General features: G+C 45.4%; 1 protein-coding gene across 2 annotated transcripts in view; it reads left to right on the forward strand.

Moving 5' to 3' along the window:
- Positions 1–12,820, forward strand: part of AGBL4 (AGBL carboxypeptidase 4) — a 950,709-nt gene that overhangs the window by 922,146 nt on the left and 15,743 nt on the right. For both annotated transcript variants that reach the window (XM_075759445.1, XM_075759446.1), the window contains exon 12: positions 12,435–12,531. In XM_075759445.1, coding sequence (XP_075615560.1) covers positions 12,435–12,531 — 97 coding nt within the window. The remainder of the gene's footprint in view (positions 1–12,434; positions 12,532–12,820) is intronic.

Genomic DNA, 12,820 nt, shown 5'->3' on the forward strand with positions numbered 1-12,820 from the left:
AAATCTTCAGGAGCAGGGAAATATCTGTAGCACAGAGGTACTCAAGCTATTTTTAAACAAGCTGGCTTAGGCACAGGAGAAACAGCATGAGGTGAGCTGTGCAGAGACACATGATGCTGTAGTTTGAGTGCTTCTAACGATAGTTCAAGTAGCACTGTAACATGCCGCAGTTACTTCTGTGACTGCAGCATCGAGATACCAGCCAGTCACTGCTGGTGGGGTCCTCCGTAGTGGTACCCCTTCACTTCATATTCTAGTCATCTGGGTGAGACCCTGTAGGGATATCCAAAAGATGGGTTTTGCAAAATTTATGAAAGAAGATGGCAGAGGGGGAATCTACCACTATGTGAACATAAGCCACTTGTCTAAGCTGGTCTTCTCCACAACTCCTTTAGGAACATTAGCTAGTGATGGGAGCTACTGTGATGGTACCTCCTTTCAGTGCTCTTCTTCCACCCACCCACATCAACAGTTTGTAGGTGCTGGTGAGTACAGCCATGAGACAGAGGCCTTTAGCCTTTCTCCTGTAAGTACTTGGGTATCGCTTACTTATTGGGCGTGGAGCTAATTGAAGGGTAGTTAATGCCATCAAGCATTGGGATGTATTTATATTTTTAACTACATGTAAGTGATTATCAACATTATAAATAATTACAGTCTGCCTCCCAGCCCCTCTGCTCCATTCCACCCTGCTAATTGCAATGCTTAGATCTCAATGAGCTCATTACGTTTTGTCGATATTCAGCTCTTTGGCTTGCTCACTTAGTAGGGACCGGGGGGACGCAAATGGGAGCTAAAGATTGAAAATGCCAGGCTCCTAGGGATTTGAGTTAGCGATCATCACTGCTTCATCTCTATGCACAATTTATTCAGCACTCCACCTTCCCTAATAAATTATAGATCCCTCAAAGGGAAGCTTTGCCAAGGGATGGGCAATTGCCTTACTCATGGGGGAGCCCATTCTGTGCAGTATTGAGCATCTTTGACATCTGGTCCTCGCAGGATTGGATCTCTCCTGCCCTTCCCCTCCGCCCATCTCTTCCACCCCTTTTGGGAAGCATTAACCTTTTCAATGTGATGTATGCGAAAGGGCGACAGTCAGCAGTGGCAGTTCCTAATGGATTCTGTTTGTTTGGTTGTTTGTTTGTCTGAACTGCCTGCAATGCTGTCCAGACCTCTTGGAAAAGCAAGCCAGAGTGCAACTAATATTTTAATTAGCAGCAAAAGGTGGAGAGGCTTTTAAAGAACAACAGTGTTTGAATTCAGAAGTAAAGAGCAGATGAATGTGGGGCAGGGAACTTGGGATTCAGTCCAGCTGAAGACAGTAGCACATAGTGCCTTTAGGGAGGGGTTGAATTTTCAATCACAGACCATAGTGGTGAGGTGGTTATGGTGGTCTTTTGGGGACTATGGGCTACAAAAGGGTGAATTTGTGCCACTCACTCTTCTTCCTGGCAGTGCAGAAGGAGAAGAGACTTATTATATCTGCCTTGCCAAGGACTAAGAAAAACCCCAGTGGAGAGTGCTACCATACGACAAGATCCAAACCTAAGGAACTGAGTTACAGGGGCAACCCTCTGCCTGCCCCTCTGTCCTCAAACAGGATAGGTTCTGCTTTCCCCTCTCCTGATATCTGTTTCCCTAATTCTGCCTTAAGATAGGGATGCTGCAGCCTCCCCAGGTGATAATTTTCTAGTGCTTCGCTAGTCTTATCGCTGGAGAGCTTCTTCCAAAATCTAATCTCAATCTGTTTTATTGTAAATTAAGACCATTGTTTCTTGTCCCATCACCAGCAGATGCAGAAAAGTTTCTTCTGTTCTACAGCAGACTTTACTTATTTGTAGACTCTCTCTCTTCACTATTTTGTCGTCCAAAGGCCCCACATCTTTTCAGGTTTTCCTCCTCAGGCTTTCTGGACTTCTGATCATCCTTTCCAAAGCCCTTAAAGTCCCCAGACAATTAAGCTCCAACTTCAGGAGTGGCAGAGTCTAACTTAGCTTGGTGACTCCACAGCCAAATGCTGCTTCTTGCAAGAGCCTGAGACGCAGCTGGGAGCTGGGCCATCCAGCTTTGCAGCGACCAGTGAAGAGGCAGTCTCAGCCCTCCACATCAAGGTCCACAGCTGCAGCAAGTGTCCTTTGGCACCTGTGGGTGAATATTCCCCAGTGATTCAATGCAAACACCAGTGTCAGGAGTGGATCTGGGAAGGGGAAGCTCTCTCCAGGTTGTGCGGAGGCTGGTGCTGCTGTGTCACCTGAGTGGTGGATCAGTGCGAATTCTCCGGGACAACACTGGAACTTGTGAATGGAGGCAAACAGGGCTCCTGGAATGATTTCTTGTTAGTAATACAGAGACAAGGATGGGTAACACCAGCACACAGTGAGACTGTGGCAATAGCAAAATAGGATGTGGTCTCACAAATATGAACGTTTAATGGGAAAAAAGTGATATAAAAGAATTTGGTTTACAAAAAACCAAACACACCCCCTCCTATACTTGTTATCTGTGTCCATCGGGGCTGTTATTCAGTCTCTCATTTTGTTGCATAGGTGCTGGGCCAGAGTAAGGAGCAGTGCAGCAGACAGACCTCACTGCTATAAGGAGAGTTTGAAGGGAAGAGATTTTTATAGCCATGAGTGACACTCTGGAAAATGGAGAGATGTGAAGTTGCTGCTTAGATATCTCATAAAATCCAGAGGTTGCTGGTTAAATTATGGTCACAAGCACATTGTTATGAAAGCCCTTTTCACCAGGGAAAGCAGTGACTCTAAAGCTGGCCCACCAGTTAATGCTGAATCCCCTCATTCAAAGCACTTGCTTTGAGATGCCCCTTTTACAAATCAAGGGCCACTCCTACATTGACTGTATGGTGGTGTACTTCCAGCCACTTCAGCAAAGTCAACTGTTGTTTCAATGACAGGAGTTGGTGGATCTGAAGTTTGGCAACATTTTATTCCCACCCCATCAGAGGAGTGAGGGAAGGAGACAGGCAGTGGAGAAGGGGAGAGCTGCAGACCTCTCCAGCATCTGTATCCGCACACAGACCCACTGCTGCCAGCAGCCCTTCCCTGGGGGACATGGTGTAGGAAAACAAGCCAGCTTGGGTGAGTAGCTTTTTTAGTGAGGGCTTTGTGACAGCAGTCAGATGAGTGTTATTTGTGGCAGGGACTATATATAACCATATTTGTGTGTGTGTAGATGAAATATATATATGTGTAGTGCCTTATCACTGCATTCCAGCTTGAATTTAAAACAGAAAGGAAAAATCAAAGGTTTTAGAAAAAGCTAAATTTATCTGAGAATGGGAATTATAATAGCAAAGAGGCAATTAATTGGGAGGGGGGAGGGTGTGGAGATTATAGTAATATTTTACTCCTTCCCCACAAAGACAAAAATAGCATTAGTTTCTCTGCCTACTGGTAACAGCTCTAATTCTCTTCTCCCCATTCACCAACACCACTCTGGCATGACCACCTACAGAGGAGGTGTGTCCAGCTGATGGCAAGAGAGCTTTGGCCCAGTGTGTCTGTGCTTTGGGTAGGAACCCCCCCTACAGCAGATAGCCTGTGCTCAAGTGTGGCATCGACCCTTAGGTCTGAGGCAGCAATGTGGGCAGAAATGAGGTCTTGGCATTCATGAGCCGATGCCCCTTCTTTCTCATTTTACTTCATTTCACTGGTTGTCCTCTCATCCTTTAGTGCCACTCAGTCCCAAGCAAAGCACCCAAAGACACCTTCATCATTGATTCATACCTTGAGCTGGACCTGCTCTGCCACCCCAGCCCAGCCTGGTCCTTGCAGAGAGGGCAGATGCCCTGGCTCCGGTTTGGCCAGGCATAGTGCCCATTACAAAACCAGTCCCCAGATCTTTTTTGTGCTCTGGCAGACCTGGAAATGCACCACTCCCAGCAGAGTTTTCTGTTGCCTGAAGCCTACACCACAGTGCCTTATTCTGAATCAATACTTGCAGATACTGGAGATAACTCAGGGAGAGAAATACATTAGCGTACCCAGAGAAACAAAGATAATGATTTTTTTTTTTCTTTTTTCCCCTTCCCTGCCTTCTTTCACAGAATAAAATTTTCTTTTCTTCTCCCCCCACCCCATCCTCATCTGTATGATCTGCACTTAGCAGGGCTCCAGACTCTTGAATTATTTCCCACTTTTCAATAAAGCCTTAAATCTTTTTTAAAAACTGCTTGTTTTAATTGAAAAATTTCAGTCAATCAATTTGCCCCTTCTCTACCCTCTCGCCTTCCTCCCCTCCCCCAAACAGACCCATTTGCAGTAAATAATCTGTAGCCAGACTTCCTGCTCTAACGAAATAAATAATTCTGAATTTGCTGAATCCTGCCTGATCTCCCAGCTTTAAATCACTGCACTTTGTACTGAGCTCAGCCGAAATGTTGAACACACTGAAGCATGACTGTTAACTTGGAGACTGCAAGTGTTTTTAAAGGTACAGCCTCTGAGGCCATGGTCCTTTTTCTTCCCAGGACAGTCTGAAGGAGGAGCTAAGCCAATTCCTGAGGATAAGTTGTCTCTTCCCTGCATTTTGCCCACTACAAACGCAGATGTTGCCTTGTCTTGAAGGGACTTATCAAAGACTGACTAAAGGCAGGAGAAATCCAGTGGGCCTTTGAGCAAATCCTGAAGAGGCATCTTCATTGAAATCATCTAACAGCCACTGGACTGAGTCCTTTTTCAGATGGATGATCTAAGGTAGGTTCCAGGAGGTCCTCTGCATCTGCTCAGTCACTGGAGAGCAAATGCCCATGCTCCCAAGTGCAAATAGTTGCACTTGAACCCAGAAAAGCCTGGGGTATCCCAGCTAGGGGAGGAAGACCCCCAAAATCATTGTGAGTCTTGCAATCACTGTCAGCATTCTGCAATTCTCTTTATCTTTCCTCTACTCAAAAACTTTAAAACCAGTTATATGCAGGTTTATATCACAAAAGAACACAATCCTCATATTTCTTAATTCCTCATATTTCTTATTTAATCATATTTCTTAATTTCTTCTTTTTAGGATTGCTTTTGTCAAAGTTCTTGACTATGCCCTATCCCAAAATGCAAGCTGCAGCTGAAGGGGGAAATTGCAGCATGCAACAGACTACTGATGCTTGGTTATGATTTATACAGCTCACGAGCTTCCAACAATTTAGAGATGAAAAATGGTTTAGCCACACGTTGATGTGTTAAAACACTCTTTCTACCATTTATCTTGAAACCGATTTTGTTTGGGTGGTGGTGAATGTTGTGCACAAAGCCGTGAGTGGAATGTCTAATGGGAAATGTCAGACATGGAATAATGGTTGTCATCGTGCTTCTGGGCTGAGATGTGAGGGACCAAGAGCATCTCCAAAAAGCTCAGCTCATGATTTTCCAGTGTATTTTGGGGGTTTTAATTAGAATTGGAAATTATTGTACTGTTCTTGCATTTTCAACCAAACTGAAAACAAAAACAGTTAAGACTTAAATTTTCACGCTGTTTTTCCCTTGTGCATTTGAGACCATTCATCAGTGATAGGAGAAGATTGTGAAGGCTGGATTTTCACTTGGAAATTGCTTCCCCTCTCTCATCTCTTTTCAGTATATCAGAGGGAATCAGCTCTGTAATTTTCACTGACTGTGTAAAGAGCTGAGGTCAGCTAATCCACAAGAGCATCTTCCCAGATTTGGCAAGTGGCCAAAATTAAACAATACAAAAGATCAGAAACGTTAAAATCACAAGAAGAGACCCATCCTAGTGTTTTCCTGATACTCTAACTAAAGATCCCTCAGACCTCTGCCTCTTAGATAACCTCATCAGGAGTCAGTGCTGTCAACATATTAAATAAATTGATTTCTTTTGTCATTTTACACTTTAGGCCAGATTACCATTTACAGGAGGGCCCATTTCCATCTCCCAGTAAGTGTAGAGGGACCCTAAGATGGATAAAATGTAACGTAGATGGAGCAATGTGAAGATGGCATCAGGATAATGGAGCAGCAGTCAGAGGCGTCCCTGCAAAATCATGCTCATAGTGCTGGTAAATGGCATGTGGATTCAGAGGTAAAAACGGGCAGTGGCCCGGTTGTTATTCGAGTTTTACTTAGGCGATGTCAGAGACATCTTGCTCCTCTCTGTTTCTGTGCTTGCTCTGGACAGCCTGATTTTCCTTTCCCTGTCTGTGCGTCTTGAATCCCGTGTTGAATTAAGTGCTCCCTTTTCACGGCCACACGTGGTAGCAGCTCTGCCGTTCAGTATTGTGTGGAGGTTTTCATCAGTAGCAAAATGTGTTCATTCGGGTGGCTCCTCCGCCGGCGCTGCTGTGTTGCAGAGGGAGAGCAGGGGTACGCAGGCACTGCACCACGCTCCCCTCTGCTCCCCTTCAGTCTCTGCTGCCCTTTGATGGCAGCACCCCGGCAGGGTCGGGGGTGCTTGGCTGATCCTGGAGCAGGCTCCCGTGCAGCACCTCCACCTTCTTGCCTTTTTCTCTCTCTACCTTGAGATGAGCTGTTAGCCAGGATCTGCCTGTTTCAGTTTAGTTCACTAGAAGTGCAGAAGTGACAACTGATATTGAAATGAGTTCAAGGGAAATACAGCGTGGTCCTTGCGGCACAGTCCTTCTGGCAGAGATAAAACGCTGCTCTCCAAGATACCTGTTCTCCAACCTCTTCTTTCAGAGGAGGAGGGAAAATTACAGGCCTCTGATTACTCAGGGAGAAGTGCGCACAACTTCCATCTTCGTAATTTCTTCCACCACAATCAAGCATTTCAGGAAAAGGGCCTGAAAGCCTGAAACAGTCAGTCAGGGATCTTTCCGCCTGGTTCCTTCCCTGATGACACACAAGAGGAATACAAATGAGGACTTGTCGTTGCTTTTACGTTTCCTTTCCAAAAGCATCTGTCCCACTGGGGATCGGGAACTGAGGCTGTTGGGAATGGAAATACTCTCCTTGGGGAAAGTCCCTTTGCTATTTCCAGGCTGGCTGTGGTCAGGGCATTGATAGATTTTTACGGCTCGACAGGTTAGTTGCGTTTCGCTAGCCTGACCTGCTGAATACCACGAGAGGGTGCCACCAGTAATCCCCACATTGAGCCTGGTTCTTGCACTGGAGCTCTGAAAAGCCCCGTTCTCATTGAAAGTGGCAGACTCTCCCCAGAAAGCACAACCACGCGCACCTCGCAGCCTGCAAAACCCACAGCCTGTCCTCAAAGTCAGAAGGGAGGACAGGGTAAGTCCTATCCCCTCCCCACAGGCCCTTTCAGAAGCTTCCCCCTTTGACAATGATTTTGAAATACGTAACCAGATATACTAGACATTGTCAACCTTGTTTCCCCAGAGTGACAGTTTCGGGGAAGGATCGCGTCATCACTGCCCAGACTTGCATTGTGTTAAATGCTGGTGAAAAGCCATAGAATAGTCCCCTTCCCCCTCCCCGCTCCCCCCTCCCCCCAAGTCTCTATATTACCTTAATTACACTTTGCTTGAAGTGGGCCCCCCAGAGTTAGATGTGATATGGGCAGCATCTCTTATTTATTATAGTGTCAGCCCTGTGAAACGAAACAAGTAAGTAGCTGGTGAAAACAGCTCTGCCAAAATAGAGGACTAGTTCTGATTAGGCTGGGCATGATATAATACGGTGGTTTAAAGCAGTGTAATGCCATTTTCCATTAGAGCTCTTGTTTGAGTCAGGAAGGGGTTTGATCCATTGATGGAAGCTGTTATAAACAGATGAGAAAACCTCATCCATATTTCTCTTGAGATTGTACGAAGCTGACAGTATGCTAGCTGACCACAGCCATCTGGGAGTCTCCCACACAAAATAACCCTCTTTTCATAAATAACAGGATTGTTGTTGTGGTGGTGGACTGAGATTTGCTGTAGAATTCAGTTTTGTAGAACAAAGAGCTGCTTCTGGTTTTTAATTTTAGTTATTAAAAAGATTCATCTTTCTCTTTGTATCCCATTTTCCTTCCCCTCTTTTCCCCTTCCCTTTTTTTTTTTTCTTCCCCCGTGTCTGTCTTTAGGATAAAGCTGTTTGCCTGACACCAGAGACTTCTGTGAGTCTAGTGAGTGGTGCCTCTGGATTGAATGGTCACGATTTCAAATCCTGCTTAGGACTAAACTTGGACGAATTCCATAAGCTAATAACCCGGCACAGTGTTTCAAATTGATGGAGGTGCTGTCCTCTAGATGAGACATAAAAACAGAGATCCAATCTGCTTGGCAGAGACCCCACAGGACTTATCAAAGATGAGTGGGGGCTGCTAACTGTTTTGCCCTTGTCAAATCCTTACCATCACCACGGCTTCTCTTCCTGTTCCAAAGCAATGACACTGGACCTTATGAAAATGAGATGGTGAACTTGAAGGAGCCATCCTTTTTCTAATTATTTAAAGCAGTTTGCAGTGTCTGGCAAGAGGGGGAAAGAGAGATAATCCACTCACTTGAAAGTGGAATGACCCTGAATTTCAAAAAGCAAAACAAAAGCGAGTGAATGGTGCCACCATGCTCTGCAGCAGCAACATTATTAAATGATCAGTGAGCTATTAAAGCAGCAACATTTAGTACCTCCCCTAATGACTTGTACTGCTAACTGGTTTCCAAATTGAGATTTTTATTGCCTCCATGCACAGACAGAACAAGGCTGTGTGTGTGCTTCTAGAGGCTCCAGATTAGGCAGACTGTTCGCAACAGGATCGATGAATCTTCTCTGCTGAAAACTAGTAATGGCTTATGAGATTCCCCACTCTTCTGTCCTCTTTTCTTACCAGGGCTGGAAGCTTTGGGGTGTGAGGCATGGCAGGGATCATAAATATGGGGGATTTTGCAGAGAGTCCGGCATGATTCTTGAACTTCCTAACATCTGTGAAATTTGGCAGAGTTGTGCATAAACAGACTGTCCTGAAATCTCCCCAAAACCACCGATGCCATTCAATGAGTGAACGCTGTGAGAACGGCATTTCCAGGAGGGGCTTTGGGCATGTTGGTTTCCACTTCCAGGTAGACATATGGAGCATGGAGGAACGAGCCTATGGAGGAGGAAGGGAGAGGAAAGGGAATTGCAGACGCTAGTGAAGGTGAACATTTGCCGGGATGCTTCCATCGTGATTCTCCCAAATGGATTTCTACTGTCTCATGTGAGCTGAGCTCCCGTGATGCGAATAGCTGGGAAATGGCCTTCTATCAAGTGCAGCTCAAGCTAGGTAGGGAGTTCCTGTGGGCAAATGCACAGCATGTGTGACTGCAGAAAGGGAGCTGGTTAAAAACCAAACCAACCACCCAGCAAAAGTGGGGGCTGGTTGTAGTTGCAGTTATTTATGTGCTCGTGATATACGGTAGGCCAAAGTGGAGTCTGGGTCTTCCGTGCACCTGAAATAAATGCAAATGTTATTGTTTTGATTTGTTTTTCTCCATTAGTTCTGCATACGTGTGCCGCCTGCACTTGCTGAGCGAGTCAGGCCACTTCTCGCCTGGACTAGGCAGTCACCGGGAGAGACTGTTACTGCTGTTTCTGTTTTTATGTAGCAGGTGCCTGATTTCCATGACAGAAACTGCTCATCCTTTGCAGAGGCGGCAGGCAGAGCAGTGGGGGTAGGACGGCCTGAGAGACTGTATTAGAACATGCACATTTTTTATCCCATGCTGGTTCAAGTCTCTCTCCAGAAGTGCTGACTGCAAGTTGTTCCCATTTTGTGACTTTTCAGTGGCTGCACGTGGTGCAGGTTTGCATTTCCAGTTTCTTCACAGTGTCTGTCTACACAGTGTGTCTGTGGTCTGCAAAATGCCTTTGCCTTTCCTGGTAATCTTAGGAAACAGGAGGTCTGTGTGGGCTGCATGTTGAGATTTTCTACATGTTAAGAACTGTAGAAAATTGGGGTGAAGGGCACTTCTATACTTCCTTTTCCGAACTTCATGCAGGACGAGTTAGACCTAAACCATTCTTGCCTGCTGTGGGTTTAACCTGTTCTTGAAGACCTCTAGTCTGGAGATTTCCAGATGTGCTAAGGCAGGTTATTCCAGTGGTTAACTGTCCTTACCTTTACACAGCTGTTCCTAAGACCTAAGTTCAGCAGTAGAACTGGATTCTCCCAGGTCAGGGTTAAGGCAGAGTTGCAAGGGACCACAGAGGAGCTCGTGTAGCCACTTCCTTGGCTGCACCCACTCTCATCCAAGGGCTTCCTCCCGCAGGACAGCAGGTCAGGTGTTTCCCACTGAGCACACACAAGCAAAGTAGAGACACAAAGAAAAGGGCAGCAGGGCCATTTCTGGCAGAGGAGCCTTCTGAGATTGGCACTGATAAAATGTCCTAGAGACTTTATTGAGTCCAATTACCACTTTATGTCTTTAAAGTGCTGAGTAAATGAAAGAAACTACAAGATCAAGCCATGTTAGTCTTCTCAATCTCTTAAATGTTTGACAGCCCTCTCCCCTTCTTTCTCGTTTTCTCAGACTACTTTGAACTCTTAACCTTTCCCGCTGCTTTGAGTTCACATCTGCAGAAACCAAACTACCCCCGGCCATCCCCAAATTCCAGTAACAATCACAAAACCCTTTCAAAGCAACGCTGCCCTCCCTTAACTGATAAACTTTAAGCTGTCTCCAACTTTCTGAACTTTCATGCACGTACGGTTAGTCTCATCCATCAGTGCTGGCAGGCTGCAGGGGAGCTTCCTGGGTACGGCAGCAGCCATGAAACAGCCGGTGCTGTTTCACACAACCGACTATCCCTGTCCACGCAGACAACAGCCGTGAACACCAGCTGTTCGGGCTGTGCTGTACTGTTGGGCAGAAGAATAGAGATGCCCGCAGCACATATGATATTAGGATGGCAATGAGCGTTATGAGGATAGACCCTGAAAAAGAAGGGATAGATCCACGGAACCATCCCCAGGAACGGCAGTGGGACCAGATCACTGGAGAGAAAAGCAGCGTCAGGAGTTACCCTCAGCCACTAGAACTGGGCCCGACTGCAGTGCTAGCAGAGCTGGTGGCTGGCTTTTTGCAGAACTAGAGCTAAAGACCAAGTCACATCAGTTTGACCTCCCCTTTAAATAAATAAATAAATAAATAAATGGTAAACAGAGATCTCACAGTGATGCCTGAACCTGATGTCTCATGCTCACTTGTTTTGATGTGTCTAATGTAAGTGGGCGGATAATAAAAGCTTCATTTAGAAGATAGCGTCTTCTCAGACGCTGCTGGAAGCCCCTGGGACACTGCATTTCTGGAATTTTCCTCTAATGGAAACATCAGATAACTATCGATAAAGCAGAACATGCACGCAAAACAATTCAGCAACGGTTTATTTTCCTGGACTGCTGGGTGTCAGATGCAGAGGTGTATTTAGATTCCCCAGGTTATGTACCCACCTCAGCTGCCGCATCAGCACTCAAATGGCCATTACGATGACCATTTGGGATAGTGCTCTGGAGAAGTATATGGTTATTGTAGCGTGGGTAGGCATCAGTTCAAAATAGGTAAATAAAAGAGTCCTCAGCCTGCATAATACAGCTGTGAATAATGGCATTGACAGCATTTCTCCCAGTTGGACATCACCCTGTAGATGATAAGCAGGTGCTGCTCTGTAACAGGCACACTTAGTGCTGACATTTCACATGAGCAGGAGATTCAACCCATGGACATGTTGTCTAGGATATTATCTTTCAATGCATTCACAGGTTATTCAGCTTCTTTTCAGGCAAATGAGTCTTCAGGAAGGTCTGGTTCCGGTGCCTGTGAGGTCTCTGTGGCAGCTCTCATGCCTGCTGTTGGGTTCAGGGATAGTTGAAGGAGGAATTGTGGCTAGTGAGGAGAGGAGAGAAGAGCTCCCGGAGTTGCTGCTGACCTCCTTAAGGTAATCTACTGTCCTTCCAGTTCAGTGCTAAAATCACCATTTCAGGTCCTGAATACAACACAATTAAAGAACAGTATATTCTCCCAGGACAGCGTGGAGGTCAGTGCTAAAGGTTTGGAGGGCTACACCTTTAATCCCAACCTGGAGTTTGTACGCTGGTCCATGGCTGGTTCATACCGTGACATGTTGACCTTGTTTCCTGGCTACAAGCACAGAAATACTGCCTGTCTCCAAGCATTTTTAGGTAATTATTTTCCCTGAACGTGGAAACTGGAAGGTCCCTTTTGTCTAGTGTATTACTTCATGACCTCCACAGGGTTCTGCCACCAGGCGTGGGGGGGAAAGGGAGATTGTTTCCTCCTGTATGTGGTTTTATACAGCATCTGCCTGGAAAACAAGCAGCAAACAAGATGACCCCCACTTTATCTGCTTGCGTAAGTCATTTTGTCTGAAGCCTGAGCACTGTGGGATGGTTAATATAAAACTTGCTCATGCATCAAATAGCAGTAATTTACCTTTAGACTCTGCTTTTTATTATTATTATTTTAAATTATTTCCAAAAAATGCTCCTTAATTAAAACCTCACAGATATGAAGCTTGGAAGAAATGTGGCCAGGACATTCTTGGATTACTACAGGCTGAACTCCTTGGTGGAGAGACCACTAGCACCTACTCCTAAGACTCGGTAGGTCAGAAAGCAATTTCTCTTGCTTTGGCAGAGCTCCTTTTTTAATACCTTTCATGACTAAACTTCAGTGCTACTGCATTATGGCTTTATAATAAGCGTGCTAGGCTAACTGTGCTTATTTTATTGAAATTCCATTCGGAAATAAAGCATTTATGATCAGGAAAGATACCTGGTTTATGTCTGAAAAAATATTCAGGGGATTTTGGAGATATCGATATCTTTCCTGAATTCTGTCTGCTCTACACCAATCTCATACCAGTATCTTTAATGGACTTACCCTTCATTT

Source organism: Balearica regulorum, chromosome 8 (assembly GCF_011004875.1).
Source record: "Balearica regulorum gibbericeps isolate bBalReg1 chromosome 8, bBalReg1.pri, whole genome shotgun sequence".
In the NCBI taxonomy this organism is placed as follows: domain Eukaryota; kingdom Metazoa; phylum Chordata; class Aves; order Gruiformes; family Gruidae; genus Balearica; species Balearica regulorum.